Source organism: Plutella xylostella, chromosome 13, assembly GCF_932276165.1.
Source record: "Plutella xylostella chromosome 13, ilPluXylo3.1, whole genome shotgun sequence".
In the NCBI taxonomy this organism is placed as follows: domain Eukaryota; kingdom Metazoa; phylum Arthropoda; class Insecta; order Lepidoptera; family Plutellidae; genus Plutella; species Plutella xylostella.
In genome coordinates, this window is record NC_063993.1 from 9,614,484 (window position 1) to 9,640,708 (window position 26,225).

The following is a 26,225-nucleotide window of genomic DNA, read 5'->3' on the forward strand; positions in this document are numbered from 1 at the left end:
AAAGAAGCGGCAGAACCTAGGCTTTACATACAATACTATTTCATTTAAATATAACTAAAATTGTTGCTGTAATGCACAAAAGAAAACACTTACTAGGTTTTATATGGTTTTCTCACCCTAAAACCGCCCTCACTGACCATTTCAAAACCTAGTAAGAGCCATTATTGTGTAATTTAAGACAAGTTAAGTATATTGAAATTGCAATAATTGCGTAATAATTTCATTTTTTATATGTTTGGGATCCTTCACATATTATAAATCCAATTTTGCAGCACTTTTACACGACGGCACTATAAGTAATAGCTGAAATACGGGCATATTTTTATGTTTTTTTTTTTGTTTTATGTAAATGAATTAAATAGCCATATTAAGAAGGCTCTAACATGAAAATTATTTATGGCTGCATTCAATTAGACAATATTTCCTAAATTTCTATCTAAAAATCAGTTTTCTCTTATTTATAACTTGTTTTTTTTTTGGTTTATGCAAAATAGGGCTAGTAGAAAGGTTCTGACGAGAAAGGTCTCTATGGCTTTTATAAAGAAGACAAAATTTACTTATGTTCTACTTTTAATTCAACTCTCTAGGTCTCATTGGTGCAAAGATACAGGTTCTGAAATGTCTGATATTTTGTTCGAAAAAAGTGTTAGTAATAATGTATGCCATTTGTGACTTACTAAAATTAACGGACGAAAATTGTCCTTTGCTGACCATTTCAAAACCTAGTAAGCGCCATTGACCATTTTAAAACCTAGTAAGTCATTTTCACTTACTGTGTTTTAAAATGGTTGGTGGCTCTTACTATGTTTTGAAATGGTTTTCGTGGCATTTTTGATTTCGCAGGGTGGAGTTACTAGGTTTTTAGAAATTTTATTTTCGTTTCTAAGCGGTTTTTTGATATTCTGACAATGCAGTTTTGTGCGGAATCGCCTAAAATAATATATAAATCAAAGACCCGTTTTTTTTAAAGTTGGCGGTTACTGTGTTTTGAAATGGGACAGCCGCATTCGTTTAGGAAACATGAAGTGTACTTCGATGTTTGTATTCGAAAACTCTAAATTCAAATCTAAAAGCATAGGTACGAGTTAGGTAGTTCAATAGCAATACCTAATAATGATGAACTTAATAATTAATTTGTGCAGACCTTCTCAACATAGAAGCATGAAGTTATTCTGGCCATGTCAATACAACATAACTTATCAAAACACCGGAATCAGGCATTATACAGAAATTGTTAGCTATCAAAATATTTTTTCATTGTCTCCAATAGTTGAGAAACCCTGTAACAAAATACTACAAAATAAAGCAGTAAAATTTGGTTAGACACCAAGGATATTGTGGTTAGAAACATCTAAACTGGGATCGTCATTTAGTAAATTGTCAATAAGTTCGTCCGTTATTTCCGGATCTTGGGATTTCGAGTCTTGTGCCTCTGTGATATCCGACAGTAGCATTTTCTCTTCAATGCTTTCATCAACATTTGGCTCTTTACATTCATCGTCTTTTTGTATTTTGTCATCGTCCACATCTTTCGCATCACTATCATCTTGTGCTGTTGTTTCACTCTCCTTATTCTTATTGTTGTCAGCTTGTTCGTCAGATTTATCATCGTTTTCCTCCACATTTTCAGTGTCCATTTCACTTGTTTCTTTACCATTCTTTTCTACTACACTTTTATCAGCATTATCTCCATCGTCGTTTTCTCTTTCTACATTATTTGAATCGTCTTCTTCTTTTTCAGGAATATCTTTATCTAGATCATCTCCCTTGTTCGATTTTTCATCTATTTCACCATTTATTTTATCGCCAGCTGCCGACTCATCATCTACGGACATGTTTGTGTCATTAGCCTCAGTCAATTCGGCATCTAATTCATCATTCGCATTATCGTGGTTTTCTTTATCTTTATCAGTGTCATCCATTGTGACTACATCTTCACACAGAATATCATCTTTACCTATCGTTCCATTCGCTCCAGATGGCCGACTATCAGACTCTTTTTCACCGCTATCATTGATATCACTACTGAGGAGGTCAACATCTTGACTTTCATTCCTTGTCGCATTGTTAGAATCCATTGAGTTTTCGTCAATGAATATAGGGCCCTCATTATCGTTGCTCAATATTTCTACATCATCATCGTCGTCGTCGTCCGTCGTATTGCTGATTGTGACATTATTGATTTTCTTTTCAGCATACTGCTTCATGCCTTGGTTTAGGTTGTCTCTGACCTCGGTGAACCGTGCAGCGGAGTTGTGAAGTAGACGGTCAAGCGTTTTGGTAAGTTTCCTCATCTCGGGCACAGAACGAGAGCGCAGGTACACCGTGGTGGCCTCCTGCTTGAGTTTACGCAGGCGACCCAGCGCATACTCCAGCGCATCATATGCATCTATTACATTGTAGCGGTACCACTCCACAGGCACATCAGTATCACAGTTCTTCAGTATATCTTCCAGCCTCTTGTTAGGGCTGTTTGTTTTAGCTACTTGTTTCTTAGCCAGGCGTTGCTTCCGGGGCGGTATCTTAGTCAGCGGCGGTGGCTTGCTGCTCGCTGGCACTGCGCACACTTTCGCCGAGTATGTATTGCCTCGCGGGTTCACAGGTGACATATTTTTATTCTCTGTAACAGCCACGATGGTCGCGGAATAGCCGCCCGGCATATTAGGGTTGGAGTTAATAGCGAACACCCGTCCGTCAGGCAGGCGGTACATCTTGTTGGACGACAGCGTCTGGGGGTCTACTCTGAACTTGAGGCCGCCGGTCTGCGCGTTCACTGTGACGTCGTTCTCGGTCATCTGTATGATGTTCTCGGGCGAGAGGTCGGGCATCTTGTTCGCCTGCTTCTGCTGCAGGGAGCGCGAGGGGCCGGACGGCACCGGGGTTATGCACTCAACGTCGTCATCATTGTCCTCGAATACCTAAAATACAGATACATGTAAATTATTTCTACAGAATGATTTATTAATACATTTAACATATTGTGAGAAGGTATATTCCAGGGTGGTAATGAAAAGATAAAGATAAGATAAAAAAACTTTATTTGACATAGACAGCACACAAATCACATTTATACATAAATTTTTTGCTGTCATCGTCAAAAAGGTTTCCACTCAGCTAATGCAGTGCCCTTGGCTAGGTCAAGGAAACTGCGCTGGTATTTCAGTGGAAGCCTTTGTGTTGACGCACTACGTGTAGGAGTTATACAAAAAAAAGAGAAGTAAACAAAAAAAAACGTAAGTAACATAAGAAAAGACAAGTTTTTTGTAAATTTTCCGTTTGCGGTAATAGTGCCAACGTCTTGCGGGGACTGAAAAGGCATGTATGTTGCAACCGCTTGCTCTAGACATATACCTTCTCAAAATATGTTAAACATTTAGGTTTACCACCCCTCTCCATTTCTTTTTCCTTTAATAAATTTTAAGAAAATCTAGCTTCCTCACCTCACAGAGCGGTTCAATGGGGAAGTCCGGGGTGCACACGACGTCGTCATTTCTGTTGCTGTTGCCTCCTCCCATCATGTTGCCGCCGCCGCCGCCGCCCAGGCTGCTGTTGCCCATGGACGCCACCGTCGCCATGTCTAGGCCCTGGAATTATTTGTTCAATTATTTACTGGTATTTCCACGTTTAACTTGAATATTTTATTATGAACATTAGGTGTAATCGGCTTACAGTATGCATAGATAAATGCAAAATTAGTTATTTCTAGATAAATTTTGCACTTGTTTTGTTGTTCTCCCAGAACTACGAACTATTAAATATTATAACTTATCAACACTTCAAACCAGCCATTTCAACTTCAGACTTCCAAAATATTGTAAAAGCAACAGCAAACTAACTTCTATCCTTAGTCTACACATACCTGAGTGAGGCTCTCTAAAGACAAGTTAATGTTGTCACTAACAGGGTTGGGCAGATGGTTGTATCCGTTGAAGGGGGGCATGTTGTTGATGAGGGTCATGTACGGGTTGTGCGGCGGCGGGCGCACTAACTTCGTGAACCGAGGTCGCTCGAACTGGCCCGGCTGGCGGTGCGTGAACTGTTGGGGAAAAATAGAGAGAATTAGAAGGTAAAGGTTGCGAAAGGTGGTTGGTTATGATTGGATGCGGAAAGCTAAAGATCGCATCTAGTGGCGTGCTTTGGGAGAGGCCTACGTCCAGCAGTGGACTGCTATAGGCTGATGATGATGATGATGATGAGAAGGTAAAGGAGAATATGCAAATCTCTATGGCGCCATGACCTAGAGCAGCGATTGATGAAACATATATTATACTGATGTGTAGTCCATGACCACAGCATATCTTGGTATATATTTTGTTATTATGAGGCATGGGAGAAAGTCGGTATAGGTAGTGCTGAAAGATTAAGTCTTACTGCACTAGATGTTTTCGTGTTTTTGAGTGTGAAGTCTGTAAAAATAATTTTGATATTATTTGAAGGAACAAAATCATTTTATTTAACACACTTTGTGATGCACTGTGTTTTGGAAATCTCATGGTTTTGATGATTATCTTTATTTGTATGTGTAAAATTCATAAAGACGAAAAAATATATGTATAATTATTATAAACTTACTTTTGAACCCTAATATCTGGGTAACCACATGGTTTAGATTTTTTATTGTTCCCTTATTTAAAACACTTTTATCAATTGATTAAAATAGGTTTGGTTAGTGGCTGCTAACTTACTTCGCAAATGGGGTCAGATTTGGTCAATCTCCTTAGCTGCAAAAATTATGTGTGTGAATTGTTGGGGAAATTTGGTAGATTATAATTTGGTGGGATATGTGTTTCACAGCCATTTTATGCTGAATAGGCAGAGCCGCTGCTATTAGCACAGATTTTAATAAATAGTTACTAGGTACGGAACAGATGCACTCATAGCATGAGAAAGTGTTTAAAATGAGACGAAAATGAAAAAAATAATGGAATAATTATATGGCAACCCACCCATGATTCTTCCATTGCTGGATATAGGCCTCAAAGGAGCGTCACAACACTGTTCTCGGCCTTCCTCATCCAAGCACACTGGAGGGAAGATGAAGGTAGGTAATTATTGTTATAAACTCACCTTAAGTTTCTTGATGGGCATCGGAGAAGGGTAAACATTTACAGGTCTTATCAATGGTGCAATAGCAATGGGATTCTTCATTGTCACTGACTTAGGTTTAGGGCTTGCTGACCGCTTTTGAGCCTTTTTGGGCTCATCCAAGTTTATTGATGCAAATTTCTTAACCTAAAATAAATTATATGTTATGTTAATATAACATTTTGATTTCCTTATGTTAATCTTGTAAGCATGTCATCATTAGATAGTATGTTTTGTCATTGTGGTGAAAGAATTCCATGGTTGCAATAGGGTCCTCTGTAAATGTAGCTGAATATTTATGTTTGTAATTTATATTTATTCCTCTGCACCAATGTCCAATTTCTGCTAATAATTTATTTATAACTACCTGAATGGTAGGTGGCATCTTGGAAATGATAGCCGAGGTAGACTTCTTTAGATCTTCCTTGTCCCTCTTAGGTGTATCTTCTTTTTTCTCCCTCTTAATTTCACTCTTCCTTCTAGGTTCTTCCGACTTCCGCTTGTTATCTCCAGCTACATTCCGTCGCCTCTTGTCCTTACAACATTGTGATGTGTCTTGTAGAATGTATTTTTGAAACTTTTCTTTCATAGGAGTGTCATGCATTTTGAAAACCATCCTGTGAAATTAATTCGTTTTAAAATAAGGAAATAGATAAAAGATTTTTTTTACTTCTGATGTGTGGTGGCTTGCACTCTAAAGGGCCCTGATGATGTGAAATGGTATGTTTTGTGTTGTTGTGATGTCGAGTGAGCCTAAATCCTCTGGTGAGACACAATAATTATTGTGTTTCTACATAGGTAGGAACACATATCCTAGTAAAATATTTACTTATGGTGCATACTTGTTTCTCAAATCGCAGAAGCGCAGTAAAGCCCAGCAGATTGCACGGAGATCCCACAAACATCTGGGGTTGCATTTAAAACATTTCCAATCATCGGTAGATTCAATTTCTTTAATCTTTTCCATGCCTAAATTCCTTTTGATGCATTTCTGTAATAACACATAATAATCATGTTTATGTGAGGATTTAAATAATATTAAATTTTACAGTAAAAATATTGTAATCTTTGAAAAATATATTTTTGCACAGTTTCCAAGGCAATCTCGGGAACTAAACATAATTGGCATAAGTGATCAACAGCACCAGTTTCTTACCGCACAAAATACATGAGGACAATCCGAACAGCAGTAGACCTGTCCGCCCTGGCCACACCAACGGCAGTACAGCTCCGAGCCATCCTCGCCCTTATCAAACTCCCCACTGTTGTAGAACGTGTGACAAGTGTGGCACATCAGGGTCCGCAGCATCGGGTGCGTCCGCATGCGGCTCTCATTGCGAGTCGTGTTACCCAAGTGGCGGTCGCAAGCCGTACAGTGCAGTCTTTCATTCGACACAGTACTCAAGTCTGAAATTACAGGTGTAGCAGTCAGTTGATCATGATTATAGACTAACAGGTAACCTATTTAAGGCCATTCTAAGCACAAATTCTCAGCTGGAGATAGGATTATCGCCATTATTACCTGTAAACTTGCTGATGTAAAAGTCCCTCTCCTTCTGACTGATGTCATCTTCAAAATCGCTATCTTTGGGCTCTGGAACAATAACATGTGTAAACCAGAGCTATTATCTACATAATTCAAGTACGAAGCCATCACAGAAAACAATAGTTTACCATCGAACGGCGGGAAGTCATCCAGAGAAACCGGCTTCTCTCCGTCATTACTTGCTTCACTAAACGATACTTCACTCATTGTAATAGTTAGCTTAGCATATTAGAAATACAGATGCGAAATATGATTAACTTATGGTGCTTCTAATATAAACATACGCTAGCATAAACGGTTTACAAAAGTATAACACTAAAATTCCAGCTAGACATTTCAGCCAAACTACGAATCGAAAGAATCGGCCATATTGGATTTAAATTTGACAAAAGCAAGCAAGGAGACAGAAGGAAAGTGTAGGGATGTGTACATTGTACATAAAATGAATCGATCGATTATGCACATTTTTTTGTTGCTGGCACCCCAATTGGCTATTTGTATTTTGTTATTTTGATGTATGTTATAGTTGCCAAATACCAAAAACATTGCCAAATTCGACTAGTATTATTTTGGCGAATGGCGTACTATGGGTAGCCAAGTGGGGTGGGAGCATGAAAGTAATATTTTTTACTTTCATATTTAGAAGAAAAAAAAATTTGCCTTGCTACAAAATTTAATATTCTACAAAAAAGTTTGATATTATCTATGGACACTACACGTTGTACATAATGAATCAAATAATAAAATGTCTGAGAAAGTGAAAATTTGGTACGGAACGGTTCCCGATATGCCATAACTACGATTATACAGCCTAGTTAGTGTACAAACGCAACTAACTTTTTTTGGGCTGGCAATGGCTGGCATATAAAGAGGCGTTTGTAAAAAAAAAGTTAAAGTACATTATTGGAGAAAAAGATGGCGTTGTCTACGTTGTACAAAACTGTCAAACCCTAGATACAGAAGATTTTGTGTCAGCTCACATCTTATTTTCTCAGACGAAATTCTATAGGTACCTATCTGCCCTCATGCGTTCCCTAACGCAACGGTGATGCTTGATAAATATTCTGAACTTATAAATAGAAGAAACAAGACTAATAGAGATACTATTAAAAGTAGTTAGTTAAAACTTCAAACTCTTTGCGCTCTATGTGCAATATTTGACATTTGACAGCACTATACAGTGCAACTATAAAGTCCTGAAAACGAAAGTGGATTCTAACTATGTATTTGATCGATCCATTATATTTATTTAAGGACAAATCCGTTAAAAAGCCATTAACAATCGGTATTTTATTTTTTAAATGTATATAATTAAATGTTAAAAAGTCTTTGCAAAATCGAACTCTTTACTGTCAAGACTTTTTAGTAGCACTCTGCTGCCCCTCCCTAGCTGAAATCCAGGGTACAGTGCCACAAACTTATCTGTTCCGGTGACAGCTCACATAAATGTTTAATATTTCTTAATTCTATAAGATTCTAAGTTTACTCATATTGTTAATTCGCTCTTACGGTGTTAATAAACCAATATATATATTTAAGAATTTACAATATATTAATAAGTAATGAGATATGGATAAATTTAGTTCGCTCTCACCGGAACAGATAAGTTTGTCGCACTATACGCCTTTGTTGCACTGTACACTATGTTGTCAGGACATCTATTGACTTTTAAAAAAACTCAACTGGCAGCTGTCAAGGAAAACGAATCATATGGCTATAGTGCCACAAACTTATCTGTTCCGGTGACAGCTCACGTAAATGTGTAATATTTCTTCATTCTATAAGATTTTAAGTTTGCCAGTAGTTGTAATTCGCTCTTGTGGTTTCAATAAACCCATCTAATCTATATCAATATATAATTCATTAGTAAATAATGAGATATGGATCAATTTAGTTCGCTCTCACCGGAACAGATAAGTTTGTCGCACTATAACTATCTATCTATTCTATTCTATTCTATTCTCTGTGGGGGTGTAAGTACCTGCACCTGGCTCTCTCGAATGGAACCTTTGTGCATATCCCCAAGGTCTAAACTGCCTTCCTAAGCTTGGACCATTTCCACACCACGCTGGTCCACTGCGGGTTGGTGGGTTCACATATCTAGATGTGCTAGATCTAGATATGCAGGTTTCCTCACGATGTTTTCCTTCACCGTAAGAGCGATGGTATACATTGTACTTAAGTTAAAAGAACTCATTGGTACATGTCAGCGCCGGGATCGAACCCGCATCTCTGGCGTGAGAAGCGGGCGCTTACCCGACTGAGCTACCACCGCTCACTATCTATCTAAAATCTAAAGGAAAGAGGCTGCCCTTATTAATTTCTACTTTTTCTTCTTCTATCACACTAGACAGCGTTTCATCAAATCAAACATCTGACACAAATAAAAACGAACTTTATATCATTGTATTAAGGGTTTGCTTGACAGATGTGTCATTCTGTGAAACTGACTCTATATTGAGCTCAGAATAATAAACAATAATAATTACATAATCAATGAATCGATTTGTACATTAAAATTGACATCACTATTACTGATGACAGACTGCTGCATGCATAATCTTGCCTAGCTAGTCTATGGTTACTGCGCTCTCTGTTTGTGCGCGTGGGGTCAGCTGCGGTGCGGTGTGTGTGTGCAGTGTTATTGTTTGTCGCAAAGTGAGTCCAAATGATCTCGACAAAAATAAACAAATTGTATCAATTAAAACGATGAAAAGAAACCAAAATCATATTACCTGAATTATGCCTTTAATCATACATGCAGAAACAATATGTGAAACAAATTCAATGCTGAATATTTTGTTTTTAAATCGAGGGAAACTGTGATATTATTAAGTGTTAATTAAAAGTTTATAAAATTAAGTTTATATAAAAATGACTGTGACGTACACAGGAGAAGTGGCAACATGTCGAGGTTTTGGAACATTTTTGAAACTTTTATATCGGTAAGTTAAAACTTTATTACACTACAGCTTCCATAGGACCCCTATTCATAACCAAGCAAAGAAATTGCAGCCTCGCTTCGCTGTGTAACTTTATAGGGTAGTTAGTGTGATAGGTACTTAGTAGATAAATAGGTTCTTGCTGTAAAACATACATATACATAGTGACAATACAAACCTACCCTAACTTATATTAATTACCCCCGAACTTGTCGTAGGAGCAAATATTTATGTGTAAAAGTAGGTACCTAAATAGTTTTAATAGATACTTACTAGGAACTAAAAAAAATATTATTAGGAATTAAAACCTAGGTTGAAGCTAGTAAGTATGTACATAGTATTATCACCCGTGCGTAGGTTCCTAGTTTCCTACTAGGTAGGTACGCTATTGACACACAATCATAGACTACCTTATCGTTAACAGCGATCTCTTCTGGCCAACTTGCCAAGGCCCTATAGTTAATGAACAAAAGAAATAACCAGCTATTTTGATAGCCCATCAAAACATCAATTAAATTCTCCGAAATGTCGGTAGAACAATACTTGCATAAAATGCCTACCTACTTACACTAGTAGGTATCTATCACTTGATTGAATTTAATAAAGAAAATCTTAATCGTTCTGAAGTAAATTCAAGCTTAAATTAGTACAATCATTATGGAAGGAAGTCATTATCTCTTTGTGCAATAGGTACTTTCGGTTATGAATGTGCTTATAGAGTAAACAATACTGGAACTTTGCCAAGCATTTCAAAAGAATAATTAATTATGTGAAAGTTAACCAAAACTAACGATATCATTAATTTAAACCTAGAGTGAGTACTTACCTTAATACCTAGACAGGTATTAATAGCAAGAAATAAGACCCTCCCTCAACTAAATAAGGAGTTGCCTAACACGGCAGGATCCGGAGCACTGACCGTTGTAGGTATTTGAAACAAAAATTAAGAAACACCACAATGAACGCCTCTTCAACACGCAATTTCGTGTTGTTTCGTGTTTTTTCCACATTAAATGTTGGAATAAAAAACAATCCAACTACTAAATGATTCAATGTCGAAGATTCACAGAATTCGTTCCGCATACATTACATTGATCTCTCAACATGATTCACACATTTAAAAATTATCCTGTGCTGTATTTTTTAAGATCCTTACTAACATCGTACATTTAGATACTCATAATACTTAGTTAGGCAGTTCCTAGAAAAACCTTCATTGTTTGTTGCACCCAGATCAATAGTATAAATAGCGTGAGCCCAAGTGAGACAGAAGTAGTCATTACTCCCTCTCACGCATGCAACCTGGCAATAACTTAATTACAGGTTTTCCTGTAAAACGTGTAATTCCAATGCAATTTTCTCTGTAACCTTTAACATGGTTGGACGGTACGCAATCTACTGTATGCGGAAATTGGCTTCATATAGAAGTCCGAAAGATCCACTCATTCATGAAGATGACGGATTGTACTTGAAATACCAAAAAGATAAGAGCAGGTTGGTTAGTTGATCTTCTTTTCCGAGGAGTAGAGTGGTTGCTAGAATACCTAGATGTTTTACACTGATATTTATTGGATATTTTGTAAGGTAATTAACTAGTTTGCTAAAACTCAGATGATGCTTCTCGTAGATTGTTGTGTACATTATAGACTTTATTTATAAAAATATTGTTTTTTTTGGATGTAACCAAATTGCAATCATTAAGGGTTCTATTTTTACCTTTTGAGGTTCAGAACCCTAAAAAGACACTTTTGGCAGTCCGTGCCTTGCCTGCCTTCATCATACCAGCGTATCTTATCCACAGCACGGTCCCTGGATCCTCAATAGAATATGTCTTCTGGATATATTATAAATCTGGATTTCGTTACGATTATGTAGAGTTGTAGACCAATGTTCTGCGATGCGACTCAAGAGTTATTATAATGATAATGAATGAATCAGTTTATGTATAAAGAGGTACCTGAAGAAAGCGACATTCAATCATTATTTTAAGGACATCAACGACCACGTGGCTTGACTCCGCGTTCAACAAAACAACCTTAATTTGCCTCATAATCTCACGAGCTCCCATCAAACGCGTACGTTACGGCTCCAAGTGACCAAACCCACCCTAAGCATGTAGGTGGATCGAGACACTTGAATAGTTAAATACTACGTGAGGTAGGTACAGTGGACGGCCAGTGGGCATCGATACTCGACGTATCGCAGGCAGCTATACCGATGGCCCTATTACTGATAGACCTCGTAGTAAGGCAAGAAATTCATTCATTATTTAGTACACGCTGCACTTCCTAGCCCCATAGGGTTCATTGCACTTACACGACAACGATCGATAGATATGGCTGAAAATTCGTGTTGTTTGTTGGTAGTTTAAGTGTATGAATGTATGTATGTGTAGTAGATGGATTAAAATAAAATTGGGGGCCTGCGATGAGGCCACATTGCGAAGGTACACGCCACAGCAATTATTAACCTTTGCCCATGTATACAGGTTGGATTTTTATACTACAAGAACCACCCTTCCCTAATACTGGATGTTTAAATCTACGTGATATATGTCTCAGGGGCCGTCCATTAATCACGTGAGGCTCAAAGGGGGAGGGAGGGGGTACGGAAAACCTCACGAAACATCACGAGGGGGGAGGGGGGAGTCTCGTTAGACATCACGTGTATTATTTTTTTGTCAAAAAGCCTAGGTATTTCTGAACCGAAATTTTGAACGGCGCGAAAATTTTAACGATTTGTAGTAGGACCTTAATTGACTCGCCATTTATCCTCAAAACGCAATTTTCGTTATATTTTTTCTAGTCAAAAATAGCATTTACATAGACTTCCAAAAAATACACGTGATCCAGTGGGGGGGGAGGGGGGGCTAGTCCCAAACCTCACCAAATATCACCAGGGGGGAGGGGGGGGTCAAAAAATGAGAAAAACGACCTCACGTGATTAATGGACGGCCCCTCAGAGAATTTTAACTAACATTCTTATCTCTTACCCATTTAAACTTACATAGGCCTGTGAAAATCGTTAGTACTTTCATGAACCACACATTTGAAATTTTCGAAGGCTCGTTTGAACTTCGAACGAAAAATGAGCACTATAAATCAAGTTCACAGCCGTCTCGTTTTGATTTTCAATTAACTCTAAATATAAAGTTATTCACAAGTTCAGAGTACAATCGAGCGTGCGGTAACTTGAATATTTTTGGCCTCGCTCTGTAAATGAGTTTGTTGTGCTGTGCCGCCTGCTAATAGACATTGACACGATGGCGCTGGGTAACTAATAGTTATTTCAAAACAGCTACATGTTTGCCAATTCTATTAACTGCAATTTAACAGGTACTCAGGACGGAAATGTTTTACCCTAGATGTTGTTGATTGTAGGTGCCTAGACTGAATTAATTTTGATCATAAAACAACGCGGACTCTTTTTGACATTGGACTGAACATGAACACCGAGTAATACAACCTTCCGAATCATACCTTTTCCAAATTGAACGATGCGTTGGAGTTGTTATCTTCGCTTTTCTATTTCATTCAAGATAAAGATTGTAGGTAGACACTGTTCAAGTACAACATATTTAAGTAAATTAATCTATACACGCCCCTGCCAAGGTCTCTGGCTGCAATAAAAGTGTCAGGTCAAGAAAGTTACGAATAAATCACTCGTGCTAGCACTAAAACGGTTACTGTAGTTTGCCTCGTAACTTCAGCCTTAAATACGTACTTAGAAGGCGAAATTGTGGGGAATACCTTTATTTGTTCGGTGTTTCGAAGTACAGATGGACCATCCTAGTTCGCCGTTGGACGTGTCATCATAATACATGCTAATTATGGCCGGTCTGAGTCATAAACATTTGGATTTCACACCACCGCCACTAAAATGGAACTGAATGTTCGTAAAAATTCGCTATCGATTTATAAAAATTCATTTGGATGGAATTCTAATCGCGCTACATAATCGTTTTCAAAAGCATTGTGAATAATTCAGCATAGTAGGTAGATAGTTAACTAAATTACTATTGCCATAAAGTTTGGCCTATCGCAGACGTTATAAAATAAAAGGAAAATATAATAATTTGATGTTGATACAGTATGTTATAAGGTTGATTCTTTAATTTAAGTAGGTAAGTATATAATGATTATAAAATAAGTCCAGTTGTAATATACCCGTTCATCATAGTCGTCCATGGTCAGGCCCTATCATAAAAGTTGGAAAACAGTTTTTACGCGAGATTATCCGACAACTGCAAACATGTGATGTTCGTTATTACTAGTTCGAAGGTCAAACATAACATCCACATCCGTGCATTTCATATTAAATTTGGTGAACCAGTTTGAGTCCTTTTACTGGTAAAGTTTCAATTTAAACGTTACGTAATATGAATAAATGGATCCATATCTTCACTTTTACGCGCTGTAATCTCACACAGTATTGTTTGTAGAGTAATAAAACAGTAATAAAATCGCTGAGTTGTCGTGGAATCGTAACTAGCGGAGTGATGATGATGTCACTTCCTCCCTGTTATTTCCTCCTCGTCCTTCATTATGATTTATCTATGTACCTAGTATGGAGTATGGGCTGGATAAAGGTAGGTTATGTACTGCCGTGCTACAAATTTTAACCTAATACTTACAACAACCCACGTGCTTAGCTGAGAATGCATCTATCCTAAGGTTATCAGTTATTCGGTAGGTGATGAGACCTTTCAATGATTATACCATAATTAAGATAAATGATCATAGCATAATATCAATATTACAAAGATCTTTTTTTTTCAGTTTATATTTTTTTGTAATCTTGTGTTTCTTAGAATTGATTCAATGATCGTATCATGTTGTCTATGTGTATCGTCATCGTCACTGCAATAATATGAAGACTGTTGTGGATATTGCACTGCAGTTGTGTATTCAGTTAGTTGTTCGTCGCATTGTTCTGCCAATCTGTCTTTGCAGAACACATTTGTGTCAATGCCGTTACAAATCTACCGTCTTCTTAGATTGTGATCCAACGTAATCAGTTCTAAAGAGATTGGTTCGTGAGAGCCATTAATTAGGACTGAAGTAATAGAAATAAACAGCGTATGTCCTTTAGAGTTCTATCAATATAGCATAGCTCATGAGGTCTTCTGGAATCTGGAATCGATCCATCCGTTTAAGAGCTGTGTTGCTGCAGACAGATTTTATGAGATATCCCTCCTCTTCTTTAATCGCAATATTACTCGTAGGATATTAAAACTCTACTTGGGTATACATACTTAATCAGAACACACACATTACGTTATGATGTGACGTCATCAGGACGTATATCAATCAATGGCATATCCCTGCAATCAATAGATTGCAATGAGATTAGTGGGACGTATAAAGATTATATCAGTTAATTTATAAATGAGGTTCACTGGCTAAAGTAATGTCTTCAAGCTCTAAAAAAACACCATAAATGCGAACCAATATTACTTAACAGACCTATAAATAAATTAATGTTATATTTTTATTGTTTCAGATGGCGAGGAAGCATTTACAAATTAGTATGGCTGGATTTAATGATGTTTTTACTTTTATATTATATATTAAATATAACGTATCGACTGCTGTTAGATGAAACTGCTAAGAGGTACGTAACGATTATCAATTACCTAATTAACAGTTTGACATAAATCTTGTAAACGCTCTGTAACAAACTTTGCTGTTGATTAGTGCAGAAATGCACTTTTTACCTCATCCGCATGTATTTAATTAGTACCTACATATTACAAGCTTCCTATTCGTGCTTTTTAGGCAAAAAGAACAACATCACAATACCAATCATTCTTAAACATTGCTTATTATCCTACAATAACCACACCAATTTAGTCTTCAATTCCACGCCCAACCTTCCAGAACATTCGAGGGCGTGGTGAACTACTGCAGTTTCCATGGCAACGTGATCCCGCTCTCCTTCGTGCTGGGTTTCTACGTGACGGTGGTGATGAACCGCTGGTGGAGCCAGTACACGTCCATACCCTGGCCTGATTCTATCGCCGTCTTCGTGTCCGCCACTATACATGGACAGGTGTGGCATCGTATGTTTGTTATTATTTGGATCTGTTTTACGTAGTATTTAGACCAGCCTCCCTTTATGGGCCCCCGGCCCCCCTGGTCAAGTTGGGACTCGTAGTTGCTGTTTTATGAATGTAAGTCGGTGATGATGTGAGAGATCTAAGCGTCAATTCACACGTACCACAACCACACCACGTCGCAGCGACAAAATGTGGTCAAGCTGTGGTTACGTGTGAATTGTGTGACAGCGGCTTTTTGCAGTTGCGTTGTGGCAGCGACAAAATGTCGATGTGGTTGCGTTGTCGCTGTCATTGCGATGTGGTAACTACGTCGTCGTGTGCAGTTAATACGGATAACAGGTTGCCGAGGTGCCGCCGCCGCGTGGCGGCGTTGCCGTTGCGATGTGGTTGCGTTGTGGTTGCGATGTGGTCGTATTACACAGGTGGTCGATAACAACGCCAAAATGTGGCACGTGTGAATTGGATTATTCATTGTCAATACAAAATATACGTCCGACCACACCGCGTGGTTGTGGCTGTGGTGTGGTTGTGGTACGTCTGAATTGACCCTAAGAGGATCACTCTAGCTTGACCAAAAACTAACGAACGAAAGCTGTTATTCTTTCAGTACATTACGAGATAGAGACGTCATTACCGCAGCACTGCACCGCATTGAAACTCGTAAGCCCGAGAGGCCTCTTGAGTCCAGCAGTACCAGACGTGCGTTGGCGTGGTTGTTAGTTTACACAACGCTTGCAAAAGTGATCTCTAGTTTCGAAAGTCTAGACTAGACCGAGACCCACTTGAGGTTGCCAGGAGATAATGGCTTTGTTTTGTGACATAATACATGAAGTATAGGTAAATAACTGCGAAACTGATAAATAAACATAAGTGAACTCGGAATGCGGCATCTTTGATTAAATTGACGATTAAATAAATGTGAAACAATTAGAAATATCAGTAACAACGACGAGAAACAAAGAACGCCAGCGAGCGTGCGGTGGCGTGCGTTGAATGGAGCGCAATTAGCGTTAAACCAAGGCCTCAAAATGCGGATCTGAAAAAATAAAGCCAATTTCTTTGTTAGTCTCTATTTTATGACCGTCTTAATTATCTAGCTGCGTTGATAAATGGGCGGCATGTAGACGGTAGCTTTATCATCATAGTTGAAGTGAAGATGTAATACAGTGGAGGCCGACAAACTGATACTCAGCTGGAACATGAATGATGCCATGTTACGTGATGAGTGTGATGACTAATTTGATTGATAGTGCCGCGTAAACATTGCTCTGTATCAACATCATAATAATAATGCAAACATTTAACTAACAGTATCATGCAATTTAAAAATGAAATAAATAAAAAACAAACTGTTAATTAAATCTTGTGAGATAAAGCAAATATAATAAAGGAAAAAAACTCATTCGTAGCTACGTTTTTGTTAATTAAGAACATAAAATGCCTAATAATAATAACTCTATCTACATCTAACTAAAGATACTTATTACTTGTAAACGTAAAATATGATAAAATGAAATTTCATGCTAAGCAAATAGCGGCAGGTAATGTAGACGCAATTGTTTCGTAGTAGAACAATACAATACAATGTCTAACCCTAAATTACTATCATTATAAAACCCAGCAAAATTTTTAATGGCCATGCCCATGTGACGTCATGATCTATTCATAGGATAAAATGATAAATTAGAGCACTATTTTGGTACTATTTTTGATGATGGCATCGCTAATGATAACGTTGAGGAGTAGTGAAACTAAAACAAGTGTAATCTTATCTAGAGGTGTGCAAATGAAGAGTTGACAACCTTACAATTACCTACGCGTGATAGTGATAAGATACGTCGAATTTGAAGCTAGGAAATGACTCTACATTGCGTCTGACTGTACTTATCAAGTGATATAAGATAGACACAGTCAAGGTCGACGAGACCTTTCCAATGAATTAATACTTCTTACTACATAATGCTAACGGCAGGCAGAATTATCTACAAAAAAACGTTGGTTACCACAACACTTATTTGTGATTTGCGGTCAGCCAGACAGGGAGCTAATGTTTATAATGTTTTATTTGTTCCTATTTACATACATGACATAATTTACCCAGATGTCTTTACATACTTATTAATTTATTGGCTATTCATCGTAGGAGGAAAACTTAGTACTATTTTGTAATGCAGTAACGTCAGAAATTCGCACTGATTTATATCATTAGAGGCCGAGATCTGAAGTCGCCGCCCTTGGCTCCAGTTTGCCTTGGGCCTTCCACAAAATCATTACCCAGAGACCTAGAGTTAACTGTAGCATGAAACGATGGAACAATGCTACAGTAACAAAACTGGTATAGTGCGGGATTACGTAAAAACGCACGTGATGTCAAACGCTTGCAGTCGTGTAGATAATGATGAGAAAGATGTGTACCTCAAGGACTTTGTATATACAAAGTCCTTGGTGTACCTACAAAGATGACAACGATTACGACACAAAAGACAAAATAGATTCACGAATCATATTCAAATTTTGAATGCGTTAACAATACTCATTTTTATGTTAATGAGAGCTGAGTACCGTATACGCTGAATAGAAAATACCTACGACAGGAAATTAGGATATCCGGTGAAAAAAAAATGCCTTACGCAAACATTCCTACCCAAATATGTATTTACCGTCTCGCCAGCCTCTATAGACAATAGAACCCAAGACACACCTTCAAAAACCATATTTTGCATCTTTGTGTATTTGCACGTTTCAGGACGAACGAGGCCGGCTGATGAGACGGACGATAGTGCGCTACGTCTGTCTCTGTCTCACCATGGTGCTCACTATGATCTCACCGAGGGTCAAGAAGAGGTTCCCCACTCTCGACAACTTCGTGGAGTCCGGTCTCTTGCTGGACAATGAGAAGGAGATTTTGGATAACCTCAATGCCAAGTTTCCAAAGCCGTCCAAACATTGGTGAGTTTTGTGACTGAGGTCTTATAACTAATGGCCAGCTGAAAAACAGTGCTGTGGCCTAATTGTCTACAGCACATGCTGAGCTGGTGCCTTGTTGTTTTTTTTATTGTATTTTTTGTTGTTGTTCTCAGGGTGTAAAATAAATTTTATCTATCATAAAAATTTGAAACAAGTTGTTTCTGTCGATGAATGAATTGAATAGGCAGATGAGTGTTTCAAGGATTGCTGTGGGTAGTTATGATGCCATGTTGAGCAAGACATATAAGGAAAGAAATACATTACCTATTTGCATCACTAGTCTAAATAAACTTCTGTTTATTTGTATTCTAGCGTATAATACAGTTAGGACCATCAAAATGCAGTCTTTGATTTTGAAGGTTTTCCGAGAAAGACAACAACAATTGCAGTGTATATCTTTGTATAGCGTTAGTAAACGATGAGATAAAAGATAAGATGACGTGGCCTTGGAATATCAATTCGCTGACAAACTATGTCCGTATAACAACTCGGCAACTTTGTGCGAAGAATGTAGAAATATATTTTGTCATTAAAGTAAGCATAGGTATATATATCTTTTTCATCCCAAAGTTTACTGGAGGAGCTTATAATTTTAATCAGTATTATAGCACATTTCGTTATTTAAACAAAAAGTTATTACTCCGACTATCATTCCTGCCCAAGGTCTCCATAATACCTAATTAAGTTTTTCATGTTATTGTTTTCTTTCTATGCTTATTTGCAGTGTACTTAATCCATATTTTTTTCTTCCTTCCAGGTTACCAATAGTGTGGGCAACCAGCATAGTGACACGAGCCCGCAAGGAGGGTCGCATAAGAGATGACTTTGCGGTCAAGACTATAATAGACGAGTTGAACAAATTCCGGGGCCAGGCCGGCCTCTTGCTTAGCTATGATAATATAAGCGTGCCTCTTGTATATACTCAGGTAGGTCATTATTTTAACCATCTTACTGAAAAGTAAGAAGATGTTAGTTTGAGGGTGTAAGTATCTTGCAATATAGCTTGAAAACGGATGAATTTGAATGTTTCATTTGTTGTTCTATTATTATGTAAGTACTAACTTCTATGTTCTCCACCAATAATTCTTCTAAACGAACTTCAAAGAGAGACAAAGGATTGTTTAGGTTAGATAATCAACTGCCAAGAGGCGATGAATCACATACAGAAGCTGTGAGCTTTTTGTTACTGATGCCAAAAACTCACATCCAACGACACTCTCAAATCGATTCTTAGAAATTTCTTCTCATTTTGCAAATTTCAATCATTACTGTGCCAATCTTAATAATAATCCTTCTGGCCGCGATTTCCTGAGTCCTGACTTCGGTAACCAATGTCTGAAATTTATCTGTGTGATAAAAGCATGATTTTTATGCCATCTTGGTATTCTTGGTTAATCAAGTTATATGATGCACTTTTGGTTTCAGGTAGTTACTATAGCAGTATATTCCTACTTCATAACTTCCGCTTTGGGCAGTCAATGGGTAGAGAACAAGCTGAACTCTGCAAACAGTGAAAGTATCAGCAATATAGACCTCTACTTTCCCATATTCAGTACGCTAGAGTTTTTCTTCTACATGGGATGGCTTAAAGTGGCCGAATCTCTGATCAACCCCTTCGGTGAAGACGACGACGACTTTGAAGTCAATTGGCTTATTGACAGGGATCTTCAGGTAAAGTAACACTTCGTTTTAGTAATATTTTTTCCTATATAAATAGAAAAGATATATTTTTTGTAGTGTTAGATTAAATTTACTGCGAATGAAAGTGCTAATCAATCATGACGCGACTCAATATTGCATTTCGATTATATCATTAACGATACCTGCATAGTAGATATCAAAATTATCACAAAATCATATCAAACACAAATAACAATAATTAAACAGCGACCGTAAAACTTACTACAAAAACGCATCACTCATGATTCCAGGTATCCTACATGATAGTAGACGAGATGCACCACGAGCACCCAGAGTTAGTGCGAGACCAGTACTGGGACGAGATGTGCCCAGCCGAGTTGCCCTACACCATCGCCACTGAGAACCAACGAGAAGACCATCCAGAACCTTCCACTGCCAAAATAGCCGTCCCGCCGCGCCAACGGAGCATGGTCACTGTTAACCCTTCATCGGTCAAAATGGATGAGATGATAGCTCCGTCGAACACCGTGAGTTATAAGTTCGCCCCGGCCGAGGTTAGATACGTTTTTTTTCTAAGCATGCCGCACGGATGTGGGCTTTGCTGTGTCGGTGTTAGGGTTGCCAATAAGTGTATATTTCCCGGTTTAAGGGAAGTTTTTGGTTGGTTATTTTATTTTGTTTATTTATTTATTTAAGTATGTTATGGTTTTCTTGCGGATCTTCTTCTTTCTTTCGTGTTTTGTGTGATATCCTGATATCCATTGGTTGAATCGTGTTTGAGTATTTCCTAAACAGATAAAGGTTATCTTTTATGTTGTTATTTAAAGGCAATGTCGAAGATTGCCATTGAATTATGAACGAGTAGGTTTTTTTGTAGATAATATTTTTTGCTGATTGCGTATCGTTCAGTAATCAATTCAAGTTATTTTGGCAACCCTGAACTAAAAGAAAGCATACTAAACTATTGTAAGTAAACCTGGTATAAATAGTTGGTATTAATAATATTATGTACTTAATAGTATTTAGTATATTATACATAACGTTGATACCTACTAAATCTAAAATAGTAGCATGCACTGCATAAGGTAAAAAAAATGGAAAATATGGGTAGGTACTGTAACATTAATAATAATATAAGTACCTATATCTAACAATGATTAATTACTAACAAATTACTAAACATAACTTTTGTTTTGTGTGTCAACTAATGTTCATGACTACCTCTAACAAATTAACATATCCGTAACTAAGTAGGTGAAATATGGTATATTCACGATATATTATTTTAAACTGGCTGCTAAGTGTTGGCTGTAAAATAAGCTATTGATATAATTTAATCTTACTTGAATTGCATTATCTTAATGTTGCATTTTAACTATAATATTTAATGTTCTATAATGGAGTGTGAAATACGTAAGTATGTGTTACAAAATACATTTGTCCCTCGTAATTTTATTTATTCTTTATTTATTCTAGTGTCCCGTTTACAACTCTTCTGTGTACGTTATTGTAAAATCTCTTTTTCTTTTTGCCTCTACAGTCGATTTTAAAGTCTAAAACTAATAAAATAAATCAAAAGGAAAATATATTAAAAGGCAATTAAACCTACAGGAGAATTATTGTTAAATTTTGATGTTATCTCTTTAATTCTCACTTAATTTGTAGCTCTAATTAATTGTGTCAGATAAGGCAATAGATGGAAAATAGACTCTCGATTTAACTTGATTAATATTAACGTTTCCGGTCATCAATGAAAATATTCTAATATTTTTTTCCTGAACGCAGCAACTACAAATGAACGATGACGCCGTTTCCGGTATCCATTTCATCGTGTCGCGCGGCAGTAAGCGCGGGAAACGCGACGAACGGAACTCTATGGGCTCCGCAAACTCTATGGTCTCTCTCGGCAACCAACCTCCTTCGATCACGAGGAATAACTCCGTGACCTCCGTACTAAAGAGGTTGTTCTCGAAGGATGATCAGAATAAGCAAACGCCTCCGGCCAACACGACTGATGGTGGTGAGTTTAAAAACACGACGAATACATAAATAACAAATTACTTACTAAAATCTAGTAGCGTTCTACGCTTTTACATTATGATATCGTCATACCGTGAAACTTTATTTAAGATACGGTATATTTATCTGAACTACCAGCAGTCTAAACTAAACCTTACTCCGCAGTGTCAAGGTTCACAATATCGGCGAGCAATGTAAGCCTGAACAAGCCAGCGGCCGCCGCGGCTGGCAGTATGAAGATCGCTAATGAAGTTATTGAGGAAGTCGACGAACAAGCCACCATCACTAGCATGGCCATGCGACAGGACATTAGGTAAGGGGTTTTGACACCTATTTCTAAAGCTGTAAGGCCCTTTGATTGCATGGTCTTGTGGCAGGGGGAATTTGTGAATTTTCGTTTCGCAAGAAGGTTCAAACTCATAAAAAAATTATTCATCATACAGTAGGATAACATGTCTTCTAATCGTTTTTGTTTGTTTAGGCCCACCGCGATGAGTTTGTTCGCGCAAGGACCGCACAAGCCCAGTGACCCAGTGAACGTACCTTCTAGAAACTCCAACCACACATCAAGTAAGTATTTTAATCAACCTTGTAGCGGGTTTCAATTATCAGTTTTTCAGCCGTCTGCAAATTATGTAAAGAGGCGGAGGCAGGTTCCCTGTATCTACCAGGAGCCGCTACACGGGTGCGGTGCGTTATCGATGTCTATAAATTCGTTTAATGCGCGTTCCACCAATCTCAGCGCTGTATTTATGGCTAATCGCGATATAGTGACGTTTATCTACGTCATTTACTCGTTAACCACGTCAGCGCTAGAGCATTCCCCAGTTAAAGATTTACCATACAGGATATCATATACCTACAAAAACCACCGTACGGCCTAATAATAACATGTGAAACTAGCGAAACCAAAATAGTGTTTTGCATAATGCCTGAGGCTTCCAGTACCACACTCACAATTTCCCTCTCCCCCAGACATCCACAACACAGTGCTATCATCATCAGCGCCGTCGCGTTGGGCGGAGGGCCACACCCCCAGCCCCGGCGCGGCGGAGGCCATGTCGCTGCGGACGCAGAGCTCGTTCCCCAACATGGAGCCGCGCCCGCGCCTCGACAGCGACGTCGGGCCCTCGCTCAGTGCCGCTGGGAGCCAGACTATTTGTAAGTGTATTGTGACTACTAGTAGTAAGGGTGCTGATTGACAGTAGAAGGCCAAGGACAAAGGAGTGAAAAGTTGGAATGAAAATGTGAAAACCCAACTATATGCTTTTTGAAAGACCTATGGTGAAAAATTTATGTAAAATTAAGTATGGATCCTACATAGTGTACAAAAGTCCCTATAAATAAAAAAGATTTAAAAAAAAGTATGGATCAGAAGGGCTAGCACGGGGCGCAATTAAGACGTAAGGCCTGGGTCTCCTATTTACGCCGAGGGGCGCGTCCAGCGACACGCCGTAGGCCGCGTCACAATGCTCACTATAGAAATGTACTGATGCGGTCTCCCTCACACGCCGACGTTGGTGCGTAGATGTAGTGAGCATCGTGACGCGGCCTACGGCACGGGCCTTACAAGCCCCGGGCGCGGCGGAGGCCATGTCGCTGCGGACTCAGAGCTCGTTCTCCAACATGGAGCCGCGCCCGCGCCTCGACAGCGACGTCGGGCCCTCGCTCAGTGCCGCTGGGAGTCAGACTATTTGTAAGTTTATTGGTTTAGGGTGGATTCGTCCAAACATCACGTTACACGAGAATAACTATACCGGAATAAAACTTATACGCGAGTAAATATCTGGGATAACTAGATTTGCATTCTACCAAGTTATACCAGGATTAATTGAATGAACGAGGAACGAAACTGTAATGCAACTAAAATAAAAAATAGCTGCGTTTCAAAGCATGCAATAGAAATGACATGCCAACTTAGTTTGAATGGATTACAATAGTATAAAATTGTCTATGTTTTAATATTTTATTCGCTGTTGTTATTCTGAGAATTCGCCTTTTAACGTACTTTTGTTTATGTTTTGACCAATGACCAAAAAAAAAAAAGAGGACATGCCCTATCCACGAAAAAAACGCGCTTTGGTTTCAATTAAAATGGCGGCTTGCTTCTTGAAAAATGTAAACAAATTGTTTGACAGCTGAAGTACCTTGTGTTTGGATGTCAATCAACATGGCGACCGGTCGCAATGTTGTATTGTAATTTTCGTGGATAGGGCAGGTCCTCTTTTTTTTCTTTGGTCATTGGTTTTGACAGATGTGTTTATATGTCAATTATGTCATTATGAAGGTTTTCTAATCAGCTGATGTGCTGCCGCCATTACAAAATTACTCTCGGATAAGCTCGTTACACGGTCAATTTTGGCGGTATAACATTTTATTCTTGGGATAAGCTACTTATCTTGGTTTCAGGTTTGGTAGAATGCAAAATCTGCTTACTCGCGAGTAACTGGTAGTTTACTCTCGAGTAAAAAGTTACTGGACGTTGGCCGAATCCGCCCTTAGTGGTAAGGGTAGTGATTGGCAGACATTGGGAATTAATAGGTCTCTTTTGACAAATAGAAGGCCAGTAGAGCACATAGGACTTTTGAAAGGAGTGAAAAGAGATGGAATGAATTTGTGAAAAACCTTTGTGAGAAAAAGTCACTCAACTATTGAAAGACCTTTGGTGAAAAATCTATGTAAAATCAAGTATAGTGCGACAAACTTATCTGTTTCGGTGAGAGCGAACTAAATTGATCCATATCTCATTACTTACTAATGAATTATAAATTAATATAAATTAGATGGGTTTATAAAACGGGCAAACTTAAAGTCTTATAGAATAAAGAAATATTAGACATTTACGTGAACTCTCACCGGAACAGATAATTTTGTGGCACTGTAAGGCTCTGCAAGCTGAAGTTTCTGGGTGTCAAGTGTGGAAATCAGATAAAAGATTATACTGTGGTGTGGATATAGTTTTAAACAGCTAAAACACCAAAACTCTACCTTGAATTGAATAATTCTCAGAATACAATCTCTGTTCCAGTGGACGAAGTGGACGGCGGCGACGACGACACCGAGGACATGGACGACTTCGACCGGCTGCGCAGCGTCCGCGAGCAGCACCGCCGCGAGAAGTATCTGCAAAAACTCATGGCGCGCTCCATCAGTGCGCAACAGGTTGGTAGCTTTTTGCGTCAGGTAGTCATTAAGTGTAGCTCATCTGACTGACTAATCCTTTCGCCATGGTGATCAGCCAGGATCTAGGATTAGTGTCCCGATTCAACAAGTCATTCTATGTTATGATTATGAGAAACCTATGACTATAACTACTATGGACAGAGGATATTGAAAAATACCACTTTCTATTTGGATGAAGCACAAATATGCAAATGTATTTCCTGGCTTTAGCAAACTTGCCCAAACAAGATCCATCTCTAGAGCATACAAAATGGCAAAGACCTAATTACAATCTTCTTTTTCCAGCCTACTTCAGGCAGCGGGGAGTTGTTAGATAATGACTTGCTGCTAGAAGAACTCATAGCCCAGTCCATTGCACAGAGGAAAGAAGAACAGAAGTCTAAGGAAGACATCACACAAGACACTACACGATAAAACAAAAAGACATTTTGTAAAGACAACTTAGAATATAAGCACAAAAGATTCAGTATTAACGCATTTTGTGATCAAATTTGTACATTGATAAGTACAGCTAAGAAATCAGAGATCATGAAGATTTGATGTATTTTTTACTTATACAGTGACTAGAGACCATGCTGATAATTTATTTTTAAACGCTAGTTAGAAATACAGGAATTTACAATCAACTTTGCTTTTTATTTATTGTCTTGCTGCAACTACTTTATCAAAACAAAATTTATGAACTTTTAGCCAATCTGAGCTAGCCAGAGCCATCATTGATGGTATACTTGCTGTTTGAGTTTCGAGTTTGCTTCCTTATCCAACCACTACCTGCCTAAAGTTG

General features: G+C 38.2%; 2 protein-coding genes across 7 annotated transcripts; one reads left to right on the forward strand and one right to left on the reverse strand.

Moving 5' to 3' along the window:
• Positions 1–1,010: 1,010 nt before the first annotated feature.
• Positions 1,011–7,021, reverse strand: LOC105385227 (transcriptional regulator ATRX). Of its 3 annotated transcripts, none has more exons than XM_048624897.1 (10): positions 6,760–7,021; positions 6,608–6,679; positions 6,242–6,492; positions 5,928–6,076; positions 5,453–5,702; positions 5,068–5,232; positions 4,686–4,721; positions 3,902–4,036; positions 3,441–3,584; positions 1,011–2,918 (listed from the first exon to the last, which is right to left on the reverse strand). In XM_048624897.1, the coding sequence occupies exons 1-10, from the start codon at positions 6,836–6,838 to the stop codon at positions 1,320–1,322; spliced, it is 2,880 nt and encodes a 959-aa protein (XP_048480854.1). In that variant the 5' UTR covers positions 6,839–7,021; the 3' UTR covers positions 1,011–1,319. The 3 variants fall into 3 exon arrangements, with proteins under 3 accessions (XP_048480854.1, XP_037967816.2, XP_011553875.3); XM_038111888.2 differs by having other exon boundaries at positions 3,860–4,036; XM_011555573.3 differs by lacking the exon at positions 4,686–4,721 and having other exon boundaries at positions 3,860–4,036.
• Positions 7,022–9,204: 2,183 nt separating this feature from the next.
• LOC105385259 (bestrophin-4) lies at positions 9,205–26,067 on the forward strand. 4 transcript variants are annotated; one of them, XM_038112017.2, is made up of 14 exons: positions 9,205–9,576; positions 15,076–15,186; positions 15,453–15,624; positions 18,378–18,580; positions 19,356–19,524; positions 20,024–20,269; positions 20,530–20,793; positions 22,025–22,259; positions 22,424–22,571; positions 22,740–22,828; positions 23,234–23,349; positions 23,885–23,954; positions 25,287–25,420; positions 25,727–26,067. In XM_038112017.2, the coding sequence occupies exons 1-14, from the start codon at positions 9,506–9,508 to the stop codon at positions 25,853–25,855; spliced, it is 2,157 nt and encodes a 718-aa protein (XP_037967945.2). In that variant the 5' UTR covers positions 9,205–9,505; the 3' UTR covers positions 25,856–26,067. The 4 variants fall into 4 exon arrangements, with proteins under 4 accessions (XP_037967945.2, XP_037967946.2, XP_037967947.2 ...); XM_038112018.2 differs by lacking the exon at positions 23,885–23,954 and having other exon boundaries at positions 23,234–23,419; XM_038112019.2 differs by lacking the exon at positions 23,885–23,954 and having other exon boundaries at positions 20,530–20,766; positions 23,234–23,419.
• Positions 26,068–26,225: the final 158 nt, after the last annotated feature.

Bases quoted from the DNA above. Each gene is read 5' to 3' on its own strand.
- LOC105385227 (XM_038111888.2), bottom strand. From the start codon at position 6,838: ATGAGTGAAGTATCGTTTAGTGAAGCAAGTAATGACGGAGAGAAGCCG. The intron at 4,037-4,685 runs GTAAGTTAGCAG...TTTCCCCAACAG, and splicing joins AATCTGACCCCATTTGCGAA to TTCACGCACCGCCAGCCGGG. The intron at 2,919-3,440 runs GTGAGGAAGCTA...TCTGTATTTTAG, and splicing joins CCATTGAACCGCTCTGTGAG to GTATTCGAGGACAATGATGA.
- LOC105385259 (XM_038112018.2), top strand. From the start codon at position 9,506: ATGACTGTGACGTACACAGGAGAAGTGGCAACATGTCGAGGTTTTGGA. The intron at 19,525-20,023 runs GTAGGTCATTAT...TTTTGGTTTCAG, and splicing joins TGCCTCTTGTATATACTCAG to GTAGTTACTATAGCAGTATA. The intron at 22,260-22,423 runs GTGAGTTTAAAA...CTTACTCCGCAG, and splicing joins GGCCAACACGACTGATGGTG to TGTCAAGGTTCACAATATCG.